This window comes from Nestor notabilis, unplaced genomic scaffold (assembly GCF_000696875.1).
Source record: "Nestor notabilis isolate BGI_N333 unplaced genomic scaffold, ASM69687v1 scaffold11107, whole genome shotgun sequence".
NCBI lineage: Eukaryota > Metazoa > Chordata > Aves > Psittaciformes > Psittacidae > Nestor > Nestor notabilis.
The window spans coordinates 33,495-51,957 of NW_009937820.1; the positions used below are offsets into that span (position 1 = coordinate 33,495).

General features: G+C 37.9%; 1 protein-coding gene across 1 annotated transcript in view; it reads left to right on the forward strand.

The window, feature by feature from the left end:
• Positions 1-14,286, forward strand: part of USP7 (ubiquitin specific peptidase 7 (herpes virus-associated)) — a 41,742-nt gene extending 27,456 nt beyond the window's left edge. The window contains exons 19-30 of the mRNA XM_010019024.1: positions 644-711; positions 1,994-2,094; positions 3,504-3,657; positions 4,945-5,012; positions 6,102-6,210; positions 6,308-6,385; positions 6,736-6,836; positions 7,448-7,547; positions 8,381-8,500; positions 9,826-9,897; positions 10,759-10,849; positions 13,664-14,286. Coding sequence (XP_010017326.1) covers positions 644-711; positions 1,994-2,094; positions 3,504-3,657; positions 4,945-5,012; positions 6,102-6,210; positions 6,308-6,385; positions 6,736-6,836; positions 7,448-7,547; positions 8,381-8,500; positions 9,826-9,897; positions 10,759-10,849; positions 13,664-13,770 — 1,169 coding nt within the window. The 3' untranslated portion in view covers positions 13,771-14,286. The remainder of the gene's footprint in view (positions 1-643; positions 712-1,993; positions 2,095-3,503; positions 3,658-4,944; positions 5,013-6,101; positions 6,211-6,307; positions 6,386-6,735; positions 6,837-7,447; positions 7,548-8,380; positions 8,501-9,825; positions 9,898-10,758; positions 10,850-13,663) is intronic.
• The last annotated feature ends 4,177 nt before the right edge of the window (positions 14,287-18,463 follow it).

Consider the following 18,463-nt stretch of genomic DNA (forward strand, 5'->3'; position numbering starts at 1 on the left):
TTTCATGGCTACATTTGAAATTTTTTAAAGACAATGGATTGCATATCTTTTCTAGTTTTAATATTTGTTTTAATTTTATTAGTTTTAATATCGCTCTTCAGGTTTTTTTCTATTTCAAGGGGTTTTCTTGTGGAATTTGCTCCTGCAATAGCCTTTAAAATAACTCTTCTACAACTTCTCAGTATGATCGCCTGAGAACAGCTGCTCAGACTGAATTGAGTGTGAGCCTTGGTTTTCATATGGGTCTATGTAAAGAATTCAGCAACCATCCACTGAGTACAAATACTTCTATTTGTCAATTAGAATGTCTCATTTTGTTGAGTTGTACATGCTTTCTGATGTTTGTATTCTAGTGCTCTCGTAAGAGATTAAAATTTTTCTCTGGGGAAGGAGCAGTGTTACTTCATCTCTTTTGATCTTGGATGGCCTTGCACATATTTTGTTGTTGTTCAGATGAAGTGGAAGGAAACCTTAAAGTCTGTCTTTGGGTTGAATGTCAGTAAGTGAAGCTTTAACCTAGAAGGCTCTCAGACATTTTTAAACTATTTATCCAGGGTAGAAAAATAGGTTCTCTTCTTTTTGCTGGAAGTCTCGCTAGCAGTTAAAGCGCAATACATTTCACGTTCCTTTTCTTTTCCTGTAGGTGACTTGCTTCCAGTTATGTGTGAGAGAGCAGGATTTCCACAAGAAACTAACCTTATCCTCTATGAGGTTTGGACTGATAGATTTTTTTTTTGGTTTTTTTTTTGTAACATTTTTGTCTTTTAAATGGTATAACTAGAGGGGGAAAAAGCTTCATTGGTTAAAAAAAGGTTGCTCATAACAATGATAATTTATAAATCATAACTACTCTGTACCCTGTAGCTGTGAAGTCTGCAGTGCTTCCAGAGAGTAGCAGCACACAGTTAACTTCAAAACAGATTTCAGATTAAACACCCAGAAGTGTGAGGCTTTAAAACCAAAAAATTTCTACATGAAGTCCTGCGTGAGCAGCTTTGATGTGCTGAATCTGCATATCCTCCAGGTCGCAGTGTTAGACAAACTAATGCCGCTAACATTGTTGGCCATCATACTTTCAATGCCCCTCTTAAACAGTGGAGTTGAGAAAATGTTGCATCTTCTCCTTCCTTCCCCAAGTCAGAAGTTGGCAAATAAAATACTTAGCCTGCTGACATGTTTCTGCCCAACTACAGAAATAGTACATCTTTATAACTGCTGTATTTAATGAATGCTGAAAATGCAGATCTTGCCAAGGCAAAGTCCTTGCTATAGTAAGAACAAGCAAGTATTGGGTGTTTTTGTGATTTTTGTTAGTTGCACTCCTCTCTCTGGTGGTTCCAGGGCAGCCTACACTCTTCCATCCTAAAAAGCAGAACTGTCAGGTACTCTAGTCTATGCCAGTCAAGGCTGCAGATTGACTCCAGTTTGTTTAGACAGGGTTTTTTTTATCCCAGGAGATCAACCTACAAGTATAAATACATAATATGCATGTAGATATTTTATAGTATGTGCATTTTTAATACAGCTTTGTTTTGGGTTTTGTTTCTCTCTTTTTTTTTTTTTTTTTTTTTTTTTTTTTAATTAAAAAAGACAAGCGATTTGCTATACAGAAGTTCTGCACTATTAAAAATAAGTGAGCATAGTCAATGTTCTCTAAGTTTCCTGGAAGCTGCATCAGTAGAAAATTAATCTCTGAATTTTGGAAAATTTTTAGTGCTAACAAGATAATGCTGAATGATAAAATACTTCTGAAAATTAGTATAAATTGAGGGAGACACCAAAGGTAAAAATGAGCAGCCAGCTTTATCAGTAGCAATTAGATGTATCTGGACCTTAGCTAAGATTACGTCTGATTTTGTGTGTGTGTGTGTGTGTGTGTTTGTTTCAATTGAAAGAAGACACAGATTACTTTAATGATTTCTTTGCTGTTGTGACCTTTATTTTTGCGTTTTATTTTTATCCTGGGATCAGCAGTTTTTTTTCTTTATTACAGGAAGTTAAACCCAATTTAACAGAAAGGATTCAAGACTATGATGTATCTCTTGATAAAGCTCTGGATGAACTCATGGATGGCGACATCATAGTGTTTCAGAAGTATGTATTTTAAGGGGCTGGCTTATCGTTGCAGTTAAATCACCTGGTTCACTTTGAAAGCAGAACTTCTTTAACTTAGCTTTTTTAACAGTAGCAAAGTAGTTTTCCAACAGTAGACATGTTCTCAGCAGTTCTCGTTTGTTTAGTCGAAGGAGAAACAAAAAAAATCTACCATTATTTTAATCATCACATGCCACATTAGTTAAGAAAAATAAGGTTTTGTCCTAGTTCAGAAAATTAGTAACTATATAAATAGGTCTTAATATTACCAAAGAGCGTGGTTCAGCAATGTGTCCGAGTTCAGCAGCTTTTTACTGGGAGCCACTGTAATTCAGACCCTGAATGAAGAGCCTACCAGCATTTCAGATTTCGAGCTCACTACCACTGCCACTGTACGAGGCTCTTGGCTTGGAGCTCTTTTCAGCCTAGAACTAAACTAAACTGCTTTCCCTTTTTTTCCTTTTACTCATGCTCACAGTAAGGTCCTTAGTCTGCGGTGATGAAATGCTCCTAGTTTGCCTGAGCATATGCAACTCATAGGTGTACTGGTGCTTCAACTGGAGTTTTCTCCAAGGCAAAAGGAGAACTCCTGCATCTTGTTTCCGTTAAAGGGATCTTTCATAAGCTTGTCAGGGCTATAAATCAGCATTTCTATGCTCTCACTCCTGATGGTCACACCCAACTGTGTTGCTCTGTTTCTCTCCATGGGCTGACAGTGGGTGGAAGCCAGCTAGTCTATCTTCAGCACTCTTACCCCAGATTATGTGAGATGAATGTATTTCTCATGTCATGCCTTGGAACTCGCATTCCCTGTTGACCCAGTTGGTGTTATGCACCTTTGGCTGGCTGCTGACTCCTGGGTAAGTGCACAGCTTGTACCCTGGTGCTATTTCTCTGCTGAGAAGATAGGGGTACCAGTCAGTAGTGACCCAAACCGGTGTCTGTGTCAACTGTTGCTTCTGTGGCTCAAGGAATGCTGTTGTACATCTGGCCTCTGTGCAAAGCAGTTAATGCAGGAGTACCTTAATACAGGAGTACCTGGAAAGCTGTGGCAGCGTTAGTACAGACACGCAGTGATGTGCCAGGGTGGGAGGGAGGGATGGTAACTGCTAGAATGCTGCTGTGAAATGACTGCATCCAGGGTGTTGCCAGATTGCCCAACGAGTGAGCACAGCGTGCGAGTGTGTTTGCCCTTGCACCACACAGAAATACTCAGGGGTGTGGGTCACTACTGACTGTATTAGTCCTACTGTGTACAAGTGGTGGCTCTTTACAGAGGTTTCTAAACTTTATTTCTGTGTATCTCAACTATTGCTGACTTACTGTAGAACATGTTTTTAAAAGCCCTGACTGCTTGTGTATGTAACAGTGTGATATGTAATGGTATTATTGTTTGTTTGCTCTTATAGGGATGACCCAGAAAATGATAACAGTGAGCTACCAACAGCTAAAGAATACTTCCGAGACCTCTATCATCGTGTGGATGTCATTTTCTGTGATAAAACCATCCCAAATGACCCAGGCTTTGTTGTTACTTTATCCAATAGGATGAATTACTTTCAGGCACGTGTCCTGTTTGTTTCTCTGCTTTTGTTTCCTTGTTCTGAAAGTAACTTTTGCACTAGTTCACAAGTGCATTGCATTATGCATACTTTTAGAAAAGAGTAGATCTGTTCTTGTACATTTTTTTGCATTGTGGTAATGAAAAATTTAAGGAAGCCACTAATGTTTGTGAGAAGAAAATGCTCTAAAACCCGCTGGTTTTATTAATAATGACTTTTTTGACAATAGGATTCTTTCTTGATAGGCCATTCTGTTCTGTCAGGGAAACAATACTCTAGTGATATTGTGCATCTGCTTTCTAAGTAATGTGTAAAACTTGCTAGGTTTGTTTGGCTGTTAAAAGGAAAATACCTTGAAAATCTAGTGGTACCTATTTTATGCTTGTAACAGCAGGAACAATGTTCAATTCATAGACCAGACTATTGCTTCTTAACATGTTGCTGTTCAATGCTCAGTAGCAGTAACAGATCAAACTTGCTGTGTTCTTGAAGGGTGACCTGAGTCTTTAGAAGAGGAAAATTGGCCAATGAAACTTTTTAAAAAAAGAAAATTAAAGTAAAGTTGGTCTGATCTCTTAAGAGCCTGGGTAGATTTGCCCCCCTACAGTCCTGCAGTTGCTTTTCTCAATGTTAAAAAAATCACTTCACAACAGACAGTTCATTTTCTGTCACCAAAGGCAGGAACTTCGAGCATCTGTATACTCAGGGGAGGTCAGGGATGACTTTTACCATCCTGTTCTCGTAATCTGCTTTTCAGCAACTTGCTTTCTCTCATTTCATTTTTACTTGAAGTGTAAGTTCTTTATAGCTTTGGGGTTTGATAAGGGAAAAATACGGACTCCCTATGTTTTTTGTGAGGCAGTGACATGAAATAATGGGACATGGGAATAGTGTGGTGATATTGCCCAGCAAGCTGACTTCATTGGAGGGAACTGAAGAACAGTGGGAATTTTCAAAGAGCAAGTCCTATGTATTTCCCCAATAATACTATATTTAAATGAAAGCAAAACAAACAACAGAAGGAGTAGAGCTGTCGTGGATTTTGTGGCCCTTTGGTGTTAGTGATTTGTTTTAATTATTTTTTTCTTCCTACTCTATCTTACTCTGTATTAACTGTTCAGAAGCTAAAGATAATAGTTTATTTTGCTTTGGGGAAGTAGACGTAGTGGGCGTCTCTCAGAATTTCAGTAGTATAATGCATTGATGTGTAATGAATGACTCTGTGATTGTAGAGCAATGTCACAACTGTCTGTAGTAATTCAGAACTTACCAAAAACTTTATTTGCAGGTTGCAAAGACAGTTGCGCAAAGGCTTAATACAGATCCAATGCTATTACAGTTTTTCAAGTCCCAAGGGTAAGAGGAATTTTCTGTGCCTAAACTATTCTTTTAAAATACTTATTATAGTATTTTATAGATAGGTGGCAGTTACTTTGTAGCTTTTCCAGGTAGTTAACTAACTCTTGACCAGTAAAGTCTTAGTGTTCTGGCATGCACAGCAAGCTGCACAATTTTAAGTGCTGCAATGAATGGCTCTAGACCCTCAAAGAATTGCACATTTTAATAGAGTTCCAAGTGTCACTGAAAAAAGATGGACTACTTTTTTATATAAAATCATTAATTGCTTCAAAACCTTACTGTATGGGACCAGATATTAAATTAATGTATGTGCTATTTCAGTGAATGCAGATTCCCAGAATGGGGGAGAGCAGTGCACATAAAAGCAGGATTTTTGCTGATTTTACAGGTTTAAATACAGAATTCCTCCAGTGATTATTTCCCTTCCTCCCCCAATGTCTGCAAATGAGATTTTGTGAAAATGACAATGATCTAAACAGTTCACATCTGCTAAAGGGACATTTCTGGTTAAAGTGGTGTTCTCAGGCACAGTTGTGTAAAATTGGATTTGAGTCTGCATAAAACTATAGCAGAAAACAGCATATTTGTAGTTACATATATATGCTGCAGGAATAATACACACAAAAATGACATGATCTTTTGTATTCATGTAGATTGCTCTTTATTAATCTGTAGGTATCTATCACCAATGAGTCTGTCATAATTTGAATAGCTCTTTATAGTTGGTAGTGCTGTGGTCACTCTGGAATTTGCTGTGTCATATGGCTCTACAAATTAACCTTTCACAGGCTAAAGCATGTGCTGCTGTACTAGTAGTTTCAGAGAATCATAGGTCTGCCAACCTGCAGCATTAAAGGTGAGCTTGTAAATGTCCAAGAGGGTTAACATGCACAGTGAGCAGTATTTCTGTTCCCATATGCTCACCTGTTTAGAAATGACTAAAGCACTGAATAGAATGCTGCTTAGGCTGTGCTAGCAATTATGTGAAGCTGGAAGCCAGGAATAAAAATGTACTTGGTACTTTGATTTACTGAGCAGTGATGAACTGTAAAGAGATATTCGTGTTTTTTCTTTTTCCTGCTGTAGTTATAGAGATGGCCCTGGTAATCCTCTTAGACATAATTATGAAGGTACTTTAAGAGATCTTCTGCAGTTCTTCAAGCCTAGGCAACCTAAGAAACTTTACTATCAACAGGTAAGAGTCTTTTATTTTTATTGGTGTGAATTAAAAAAAAAAGATAATTCTACCCTATACAAAGTTTGCCTAAAGTGTTTTTCTTTTCTTCCTTAAGCTCAAAATGAAAATAACAGATTTTGAAAACAGAAGAAGTTTTAAATGCATATGGCTAAATAGCCAATTTAGGGAAGAGGTGAGTGAGGCTGGCTGTTACACACTTGCTGTCGTTTCTGTGTCAAAGCTGGTATGGCTGTGATTATGGTTCACACACTGTTGTCCCTGAACAGCACAAAATTAGAACAAAGTTGTAGCTTATGTAAATTAAAAAAAAAAAACCCTCCCACAACCAAACCACCAAAACTCAATAACAAATAATTGTTTAAAAGTTGGAGCAGTTCTTAAAAATTAAGATAACACAGGTGTTCACTTTAGTCATTATTATCTTTTGAAGATGAATTTTTGATGAGGAATCTTCTGTTTTCTATGCTTTGTCTGTTTGCATTTCCAGATTTACTAACGATTTTCCTATTTCAAATTCCCTAGGAAATAACAGTATATCCAGATAAGCATGGGTGTGTGCGGGACCTGTTAGAAGAATGTAAAAAAGTTGTAGAACTCTCTGAAAAAGGTTCAGGGAAATTAAGGTAAAGCTGGAAGATTCTGATTTCTTTTGTGTGATCATGTGGCTTTTACACAGAAAAGTATCCACAGAATTTAAAATACTGTGGAAAACATTCCTAGCAAATGAAGTTTGGTACTGTGTTAAAAATGAAAAGCTTCTGGGTTCACATTGTTAAGGGAGTTCTTACTAACTAAGAATATAAATTTTTATATCATTGTTTTGTATTTCATTAAGTTACATCCTTGAGATGCGTAAGTTTCATCAATTGCATTTGTAGCCCTACAATGTAATAATCGTTTCCAATTCATGCTGTTCACTTTTCAAATGTTAAAAGTGGGGTCATTTAAAGAGAGTTTTAAAAATAATCTAAATTTAAAAAACCCTTTGTTTTGTAGTTGTATGTAATGGGGCTTTGTTTTGCCATGAGCCAGTAATTTAACTTCCTTTAACTTTACAGCTTAATTTTTACTAAAGACTGAATTTAAAGTTTTACAAATATGGTTGTAACATCTTTTTACATCCTGACTTCAGTAATCCTCAACGTTTGAGAAAGAAATGTTGCATTGATTAGGTTTTTTATTTTAATTTAATTTTTTTATGCTTTAACCTTTTTCCTATTTGTTTGTTTTTAAGGCTGCTAGAAATTGTAAGTTACAAAATAATTGGTGTCCATCAGGAAGACGAGCTGTTAGAGTGTTTGTCACCTGCAACAAGTCGAACGTTTCGAATAGAGGTAAATACTGCTTTCTTACAGAAACTTGAAAACTTGACTTCGAGAGAAGCAGCTCTCTGAAGTGATAATTCTCCTTTGCTGGATTCTGATTTTCAATAGCGTGATACATGCAGCAAGCTAGATTAAGTTATAATATGCATGTATTTTTAAAGATAGAAACTTCTAAGCTTTCTGTTTGTTCCATCTGCTTCCCTATAATGATTTCATTCTTGAATTTTTTTATGTATTTTTATTATTACATGTACACTTAGTAAGGGTTTGTGCATAGGTCATTTGCTGCCTTACCAATAATTCCAGTTTGAGGACTCATGATGTAAATGTTTATGCTTAGAACCTGCTTTCATACTCTAAAGTTGAGTTGTTTAGAAGACTTTGTTTCCTTTTCTGTTAAGTTTAAGCTTCTTAAGCCAAATTTGACACTTGCAATGTGATTTTATCTTTTTTAAACATTTCATCATTCAAATCTGTTAACTTGTCTCAAAGATCAGAAATTTAAAAAAAAACAAAAAGCTTCCAGTGTAAACTTAATGAGGAGATGACAAGAGAGACTGCTGTCAGCTACTACTACAGCCGACAGACGACTCTATGTCCAAAAAGCCATTTGAGAAAGCCAGGAGAGTATTTATTGAGTAAGGGAAGCTGAAATGCTGTCCTGCCAGGGGTGAGCAACTCCTCTAAAAAGACTCTGTCAAACTGCATGATTCTTTTGATTGCTTTCAAATAGACTTGTTTACATCAGTAACAGTACATGAGTTATGCTGTTAGTTATTTGGTAAGTTACTTTTTAGGGAAGTTTTAGCTGATTGCAGTTATGACTTTATGTCTGGATCTAGGAAATTCCTCTGGACCAGGTAGATATAGATAAAGAAAATGAGATGCTAATCACAGTGGCACATTTCCACAAAGAGGTTTTCGGGACATTTGGAATTCCATTCTTGCTGAGGATACACCAGGTACAGTATGCCTCCCTTTTTCTTCCAGTAGGATTATACTGATGATGTTTTAATAAAGTACTGTCATAGAAATTATAACAAGTGTATAGAAAAATATTGCTCTTGTATAAAAGGTTCTGCCCCATATATGCCTTTTTACACTTAAATCATTTGCCATCCCAGTTCTCTTTTACATATACAGACTGGTTTGTGTTTCAGTGAGCGTGTGCAATATCTAGAAACTATGCCTGAGGACTTGAAATGCCATTAAAACAATACTACCCTCGACCCCCTGCAGAACTTTCCTTCACCTCTCCAACAAGACAGAATCCTATTTCTAGTACCACTTTAGTAACCATGGTGCAAACTTGTTGGCAAAAGTGGCTAGGAAATGGTTGCTTGGTTTCTTACTGAGACACGTGATGATGAAAAATGAGTTTGCTTCCTTTAGCATTTTCTAAGATGACTTTGCATTTCCTAGCTTCTGTGATTTGATCTGCTTTATCTTCTAGGGCTAGAAGCAAATACAAGCATTCTGAAAGCTTGATTTCAATTCTTAAGTTTTTATGTGGTGCTGCTCCAGCTGAATGTCACAGAGATTCTTTTAATATCAGAGTGTGTATTTCTAGGGGCAGTTAGCAATTTGCTTCTAAACTAACTTTCATTAGTGTGTGTGAAAATTACATACGTTTCCTAAAGGTTTGGGAATGAGAAATATGTCCACATCTCTGCATCTCCTAGAATTCTACTGTATTTCTGTATTTTTTTTATCAATGTGGAGTAAAACCTGCATGTTGATTTCTAGTGGAAACCATTTGCAGTGCTTCTATGACAGTGTATGTGTGTGTGTGTGTGTGTATAATTGATCTTTAAGTTGATGGTATCCATCACTTTTTTTGGCAGTTTACATACACAGCATGCAGAAACAAACAACATCAGGTTACTGATTGAGTGGGAGCATCACAGGTGTAGCGACTTTTAAAAAGAAATATGCTTAGAAAAGATATGTAAAAAAACTGGTTGGGGTTTTTTTCCAAATTCTGGTTTTGCCACTAATATTCTAACTTTGTTTCTTAACTTCAGCGTGACTTGCACGTATCACTAGCAGTGCTTGGTTGATCTATGGGACAGTTACTGATTCATGATTATGCAGAGACTTAAAGTGGATGAGCTTACAGCAAGTTTTGTGTTGTAACTCTGTATTTTAGAGGATGATGTTGACACTTGGTGTAGTTTTGCAAGTAACTGAGAGCTTAAGGCAACGTATTTCAATGAAGTTTGAAGCGGGATATACTAACAGCATCCCTATATTTTTCTGATACTGAAAATTTTGTTGAAACTTTCAGGGTGAGCACTTCAGAGAGGTTATGAAGCGGATTCAGACAATGCTGGACATACAAGAAAAAGAATTTGAAAAGGTAATGGCAAATTATGAGAGTTTATTGATGATTATAGGCCCTAAAGGAGTTTATTTTAAGTTGAAATACCACAGATTTGGGATAAGTGTAAATTTTGATCAATTGAACAGTTGTTTGACTTAATAATGCTGTTTCTGAGAATAATTAGGTAGGATGTGTAGAAGTGTTCTTGTCATGCATCTAAAGAGATTCTTGGCAAAACATTGAAGTAACCTATGAAAGTTTAGATAGTGCAGGACCCCTAGAGGCCACTCACTTCAGGTTCCTGCTCGGAGCAGAACTAGCTTAAAGTTAAGTCAGGTTGCTCAGGGTTTTGAAAACTGGCAGGGATGGGAATTGTGTCATGTTCTGGACACTGTGTGTTAGAGCATTACCACAGTCATTGTGAAGACTTTGGTTTTCCTTATACGTAATCAGAATTTTTCATTTTGCAACTTGTAATGGTCGCCTGTTGTCTTTTTGCTGTACAGCTCTTTGAGAAAAGTCTGTTTCTGTGTAAAATCCCACAGTTGGTGGAGGACTGGGTGCCCCTTTTCCCCTTTTCTTTGGGCTAAATCCATTTCCCTTAACTTCTTGTATGTTCCATCCCCCAACTGTCTTGCTGGACTTGCTGCAGTTTGTTACTATCTCTTAGGGCCTGAACCTGGACACAGTACTGCAGAAGCAGGTTCATGATTTCCTGAGCATTCATTTTATCCCATTATGCAGGTTGTTGATGACAATTTTAAGCAGGATTGGCCTTTACCAACCTCTGAAGAATACTACTTACAGTGAGCTGCAAGTTAGACTATGAAATTAGACTTGAAGGCTTTATTTTAATGTGGTATCTTACTAGCTGCCTTTTTTTCCCCCTTTTCATAGTTTAAATTTGCAATTGTAATGATGGGCCGACACCAATATCTCAATGAAGATGAGTATGAAGTGAACTTGAAAGACTTTGAGCCCCAACCTGGTGAGTTGTTAGATAACCTCACTATTCTTTTGACCTGCTGAAGTTGCTCTGCCAGTTGTTGTAATGAGATTATCCTTAATTCAGGATGCAGAAATAGTTTGTTCTTTGTATATAAAATATATGTAATAAATAAGCAAGTATTTATATACACTTGTGCACACACTTAAGTGTATATGTTAGCCTGAGAATTTGTATTTTATAGGCATACAAATAACTAAATCTGTTTCCTTCTGAGTTGAAAGTTTGCATTTGAGTGACTAAATGGGTCAATATCAATATTGACATACTTTTCAGAAGAGAGTAACAATGTCAGTTGTTCCTTATCTGTACTGTCCATCTGCTCCCTTGTATGTTTGATTCTCACATTGTTACTGGAGTAACATTTTGTTACTCATTTTGTTGCATTAAGGTGCATTATCATAAGATCCTTATTTTGAATGTGCTGCAAAGAGATATTTGAACTCTCATTCACTGAAGTTCTTTATCTTCTTTGTTCTTGATATCTTCAATGCATCTGGAGAATCTAACAGGAATATTGCATATGTGAATAGGAGGCTGTTTAGATTATTTTCCTAAAAGCTGATCCACCAAGGTACAAATGCAGCTGTGTTCTGAATTTGTCTGTGGATGGTCTACCATCTTGTTTACTTGGCTGATGTTTAAAGCCGTATTCTGGGAGGGATTTACACATAGGGGAAACTAGGTTAATAATTCAAGAATTCCACCACAGTGGAACTTGAGAGTTTCAGTTGGGAATGGCACTATTGAATCCTGCAGTCAGGGCTCTGTTGAAAGCCTTGAATTCACTGGGGTTTTTGCCCCCTAGTTTAGCTGAGTGTTCCTTTTTGTGAGCTGCTCTGTCTGGTAGAAATGAGATCGAGGACACCTTGCTCTCTGCAGTTCTGTTTTTCTGACAGTCATGAGCTCTGGTGGTTGTTGGCAGGTTATGCTAGGGCCAAACTTTCACTCTTTGTTTTTTTGGGGTTTTGTTTTTTTTTCCAAGCTGTATTTTGGATTTATGTAACAGTTGTAAAGAAATCCTGTAACTGTTCCTTTATTTCAAAACCCACAGAGGGCAAGACCTATACTGTTACTGAGTACTTTGCAGGAACCTAGCTAAACATTCTCTGGTTGTGGTATGTTACACAGCCAGGTTTATGGCTGTGAATACAAGAGGACTTGCCAAAGCTTTGAATGCCTGCATCTATCTGCACAAGTCATCTGTGAGCAGAGGCATGTGTCACTGCAGGGACCTCTTTTTCTGCACTAGCTGTGAGGAGTCTCTGGATGACGAACTCGGGGGTGGACATTTCTCCATGGGCAGATAAACTCTCTCTTGTGTGCTCAGAGCAGGCAGAGTCCTGATTTTATTCTGTGAGTCATCTTCCATAGGGGAAGGCAATAGTCTGAAACTGTTGGACATTCTGAACAAAGCAGAGCCAGTATGGCCAAAACAGTACGAAAGACTAACCAGGTAACTAGGCCAAAAGTACAGAACATGGCAGAAACTGGAAAAGGGAAAACTTGAACTGTTTGTAGGAGTTGTAGGGAATGAGGTATTAAGGGGCTTTAAGAGCTCACGGGAAGTTGCCCCTTTGATAGAATTCATCCCACCACCCCTGCAATTCTTGTATGGGGTGATATGATACACTTATGCCTTTTTATCTAAGTAGTATTTTAAGGAGCGGGGCTCACATATTTCTACAAATACCAAATTTGAACACATGCTGGACTGATTAAACCAAAGCTTTGGCATTGTCTAATTTGATTGATGTAGCTGATGGCAATAGTTTCCATCTGCTTTTACAAAGATGCACTCTAGCAACAATTGTCCAGGCACTAAGTGTAGGACTTAAACTGTTTCTTTAAAAGACATTCAGGTGATCTCAGCAAGATTGGCAATTCTGTTTTATGTTTGGCATTGACTATTATGTCAAACAAAATGACAGACTCTTTTGATTGAAGAAAACATATCCAAAAATGCCGATGCAGGCAACCAGAAAGGTCAAGTGTTTTATGCTTTAGTGGTTGCAGTTGATGGCTTTGAATGTAGGAGTGTGCTTTTCTTGCTGGGGGGCTATTTAGTTTCTGCCTTTATCATTTCACTTCAAAGCACATGTGATGCTCTGCATTGAGGACATCTTAAAAGAGAATTTTTCCCATTTGCAAGAAGTCTTTGGACTGTGGATTTTCATGAAAAATGGTGGTAGATAAAACTCTATTGGGTTGAACAAGAGAAAAGAAATCTGTATGTTTTCTGTACAGTCTGAGTATGACTAATTTTTTTTCCTCAGAAGATAGAGGTCAGTTACATGATATGTTAACTGATTATTTGCATTTTACATGAATTCAACAAACATTTCCATATCAGGTGATGAGACTAAATTAATAGAGCAGAGAGAATTTCTAGTATGGCAGAGTGTATGTTGTCATAGTTGGATGCTGAATGCCTTCCTGTTTCAGAGGCTCAGCACTTTGGTGGAAGCTGATATTTTGATGTGCCTGTGGCCATACATTATAACAGTAGTTCTCTTTAGCACCCATTTCACTGCTGTAAACTCCTGTAACTGACTGAAGAAGAATGAACCAGCTGCCTGATCCAGAAACTGCTGTCAAATGTGTCACTGGAAGGAAAGCAGTGGCAAGGAATGCCAGCCTGTTGGCTGTGGACTATAGGACTTTTCTGCAGCCCTCTTCCACACCTTGGGATTCCTTGCAAACTGTGAACAGGGCACACAGGAGTAGTTTGTGTAAAGGAAACTTTCCAGTTTAGTCTTAAAACTTACTATTTTTTTTCTCTCTTTTCTTTTCTAGGCAACATGTCTCATCCAAGGCCATGGCTAGGGCTTGACCATTTCAATAAAGCCCCAAAGAGAAGTCGCTACACTTACCTTGAAAAAGCTATTAAGATCCATAACTGACTTACTTAACCAGATTGTCAAGGCAAGGGACAAAAATAAGTGTGTGTGTGCACCTTTTTAACAACTGTAGAACTTTGGTACACGTGCACTATATCTGAAGTCTTCAGCAAGAGGATTTGCTGCTGATGTTAATTTTATTTTGTTGAGGCTGTTCAGTTTGGCTTCTCTGTATCTATTGACTGCCCTTTTTGAGCAAAATGAAGGTGTTTTTATAAAGCTTGGATGCCAATGAGAGTTATTTTATGGTAAACATAATGCAAGGCAATTGTCAGCATAATGAGGGAAGAGTTTAGTAGAACAGTTGACATTGGCAAAATATTTGTCTGTAGTACGTTTATAGATGGCATAAGCTGGCTGGCTGCCCATCCCAGTATGGTGTTCACCATCACTGCAGCTAGTAAGTCTTATGTTTAGACTCACATCAGATTTATTTCCTTCAGTTATACTTTAAATGACATTTTTGTGCATTTGTAAATGCAAAAAACTCACATCATCAATAAATAGCAATCTCTACTTCATTGTGTACATTGTTGGCACTTATTCGGGATTTTTGTCTCCTCCAGCTGCATAGAATCTTTTTTAATAAACTAGTTTTCGTTTAATTTAGTCACTACTTTGCGTCCCGTTTTGCCAAGTGGATGCCCTGAGTCCTAAAAAGAAAGATATTTGGGTCTTTTTATTAAATTTCCAACCATTGATAAACACTGTTGCGATTTATTATGCCATCTTCTGGCAAATAGAATGACACTCAAAAGTTGGCAAAAGCAAGTGAAAAGATTATAAATACCATTAATTTAGTTGCCATGGGAAGAGATGGGGAAAACACAAGAACTAGCCTTTTAGCACAGAGGGCATGCTCACTAGTGTTTAGTAAGCTGTTGACTTTGTATAAAAAAGGAGGAAAATAAAAAAAAAAAAAAGAAAAAAAAGAAAAATGAAATTGTATATTTAATGAATGAACATGTACAATTTAACACATGGAGGTTAATTTTATTGGGTGAGTCTGCAAGTGAATTTCACTGATGTTGATATTCATTGTGTGTAGTTTTATTTCAGTCCCCAGACTGCTTCCTTTTCTTTTGGAGCTAATGCCAGCCGCGTGTCTAGTTTTGAGTGCAGTAAAGATAGAATCAGCAATTCACACTTAATTTTACATTCTTTTCCAGTATTTTATTTTGTTTCTGTAGCCGCAGTGTACAACAACTCTTCCTGTATATTGCCTTTTTTTGCTGGAAAATGTTGTATGTTGAATAAAATTTTCTATAAAATTTTTTTCGGTGAGTGATGACATGGACATTGAAGAAGATTTTTGCTCTCCTTGGAAATAGAGTTTTGGGAACTGGTTTCATTTGTGAGGTTTTGCTAAAGGTGTGGTGTTCTGTTTTGTTTCGTTTTCTTAAGTGTTAGAAATTGTGTAACCCTCGTGTTGTTTGTTTTGGGGAAAATTTGTGGGGTTTTGTTTCATTGTTTTGGGTTTGGAGGGGTTTTTTGGTTTCGCTTTTGGTTTTTACCTCCTAACTAGTCAAATCTGAGCTTAGTCAATAAAAGGTTTTCCAGGGAGGAGCCATGTACAAATAAGACAAATGGAAGAACTTATTTTACTAGTTCGTTTGTAAAGCTTGTAGTAGAGTCTTTGTGGTAGACTTGACTCTGCCTGCCTGTACAAAATTTTGTAGTCCAGATTCTCAAGTCTAATACTATAAGTGGTGTAAAGTGAAATCTGGAGTCTCTAAAGGTAAGCTCCCTTAATAGAGTGATAGATTCCTACTGTAATGTGTTCCCTGTATTCATAACCAAAACAGAAAATGCTTAGAAGCTTGCATTTCTCAGACCTGTCAGTAAACATTTAGTAGGGGTTGAGTACATGTGATGGCCTTTATACCTTTTTCTGAGATGGATTCTTATTACTGAAAACACCAGCAAGGATTTTTAAATTAAATTTTAAGATCTAATTCGTTGTTTTAGCTTTAAAATGAATTAATCACCGAAGTTTTAGGCATGTTTGTATTTATTTTTAATTTATATCTTGCAGTGCTTTTAACTGCCTCTGATTTCCAGTCAAGGCTTTTCTTTTTTTTTTTTGTTACCTGAGTGCAGAGGTTCCAGGTAGAGGGAAGTGCTTAAATGACTTGCCATAGCTGGATAAAGTTTTCCTTTAATTTGTATTTGCATTGAAGTGGTGAGAATTACAACCCCATCCAAGTGGTGTGTTCTTATTAGTACTTGGATTGTCTCTGCAGGCTTTCAGCAAATGTCAGGATTTGCATTCAAAACACTTCTGTAAAATCAGAGACTGTGGTCAGCAGTAGTAAGCCCTAATTATGTTTTGTGACTTTAATGTTACAGTAACTGATCTAAAATTGAGCTTGTAGCCGAATGTCACTGATTTTTCACATTCATTTATAGGATGTTGGCAGCTTTTAGGAAATACCTTAAGAAATCACAATACTTCCTATTTCAGAAGAGAATACCACTAACAAAGTAAATTTTGGGTGCCTTTTGATTTTTAGATGACTAGTTTTAATGTGCTTCAGTGTTTGTGCTATTCCCTCACATTCAGGCATTGCAGATGCAGTTCTCAGTTACTGAAGTTTTTTATGAAAAAATAAAATATTTTTTTTTTTTTTTGAGCACAAGTAACTTGTTAATCAAAAGTGGAAACACCTACGAAGAGAAGAGGAAGATGGGAGGTTTTCTCAGGTGCAGTATGTTTAGTTCATTCTAAAAAAATTACAGGAATAGAGTCCTCAAAATTACCATTCTTTCGATTTTTATTCAGATTTTGGAATTATCTGGATAATAGTGAATGCATTAAATTAAGCTAATGATAATATAAGTGTTAAGCAATAAGGATGTAATTTCATGGTACAGAGCATCAGAGCATCGTGATGTTAATGGCCCATCTGAATTCTCCCTACGAAAATAGCAAGCATTATTCCTGTAGATTTACATAGTGCCTTTTATCCTAAAGGAGTCCAAAGCATTCTGTGAGATCTAAGCAAATCACACCAGTGACATAGCTGCTGATTAGAGAGTGACAGCCAACCAAACACCCTGTGTACAAGAAGGCTTACTGAGCAACACCGGGACAAACCTGTGCTGCCCCAGGATGCATTGGAGGGATCGGGCCCATGTTGTGCCGCAGGATGTGCCACGCGTGCAGTGCCTCCCGCGTACTGGATCTACCTCAGCTGCTGCCACTCCGGAGCTGGCACGCCAGCATCCCGCCCGCATCCCATCCAGCATCCCGCTGGAGCTCGGATCCCCCTGTCCTGTGGGCTCTGTGCTGGCTGCAGGCGTCAGTGCACAAATCCAAGCTATGCCGTGGTTTTGCTATTTAATATCCTTTGTGAGAAATCATTTTCTGTAGGAACTGTATATATTGTAAATAAAGTAGACTAGGATAAACACTGCATTGGTGTCTTGTCTGTTCATTTTAGAGAAGATTGGGAGTGAAAGCTAATGAGTCGCTCTGAAGTCAGGGTAATTTTGGTTAGACCAAGGAGATAAATTTTGCAAAATTCAGCTGACCTGTGTGTTAAGAATGACATTCACAGCATAGGGAGAGCTGGCCACAAGGCAAATGTTGACTACTGTGGCAGTTTCCAGTTTCTGAACTCTTGTTTTTTCTTGGAGGAACTAAACAAGGATTTGGACATTAAGGCAGAGAGCGTCAGTGTTTGGTGTGTGAATGCTGTGGTGTCATTTATTGATGGCTTTTAAACCAGCCTGATCTTTAGGATCAGAAAAAGGGGAAATACGTGTGATATGCCCGAATCTGGTTTCAAAGCTGTGCTCAACATCATTTCTGTCCCAGGTGATGTTGGAGTTAGCTATGTACCTAGCACAGCAGCAGTAAATTACATTTGCCAACCACCTGCATTTTTTTATTAAATACTGGTGTAAACTGTTGTTTAAACACATCCAACTATTGGTGTAAAAATGTTCTAACTACTGCTGTTAAATGATTCCTGCACATCTTAAATCATATAAATAATTTCTTATGTATATATTCATGTGGGTTTCTGTTCTGGCACCTTTTCTCCTAAACATTACTGGTTCAATGCATTATTTACCACTACTTAACAGCAAAGCTTGCTGTTTCACAGCCAGTTTTTACAACGGAGAAAAATCTTAACATTTAAAAATAATGTGTGAAATGGCGTGAAACCTGTTGGGCCAACGTCTCCATGGCTGCTCATGGATTTAATCATTGTGCTATTATTTCACTCTAGGCTGGAGGAGATTGGGTCCCCAGTGGATGGAGCGTTACTGACCTGCTACAACAGAAGACACTTGGAATTGTACCACTGGGTTGGGAGGTGGAATGTATCAGCCTGGATAGAAATGCTTCCACTGAGGAATTGCGCTGCCAAGCCTGTGTGCCTCTTGGAGGCTGTGAGCTTCTAAGTGTGCAAATACACCAGTAACGCACACGGGTGATGGGCAGTAGGTTTCTACGTGGCTTGCTTTGGCCGCTGCTGTGCTGAGGTCCTGAGGAGGGCTGGGGCTGCTCCAGGCGCTATTTCGTGGTCCGTGATGCTCATCAGCACCGGTTGGCCCATCGAGCTGCAGAGGTGTGGAGTGCCCAGTCATGCTGTGCTTGCTCTGCAGACAGTTCGTGCTTGGCTGGTAGCCACGGCTTCCTTCAGCAGCGTCCCTCCGTGCTGCTGGTCTCGCCTCCACCAGAGCA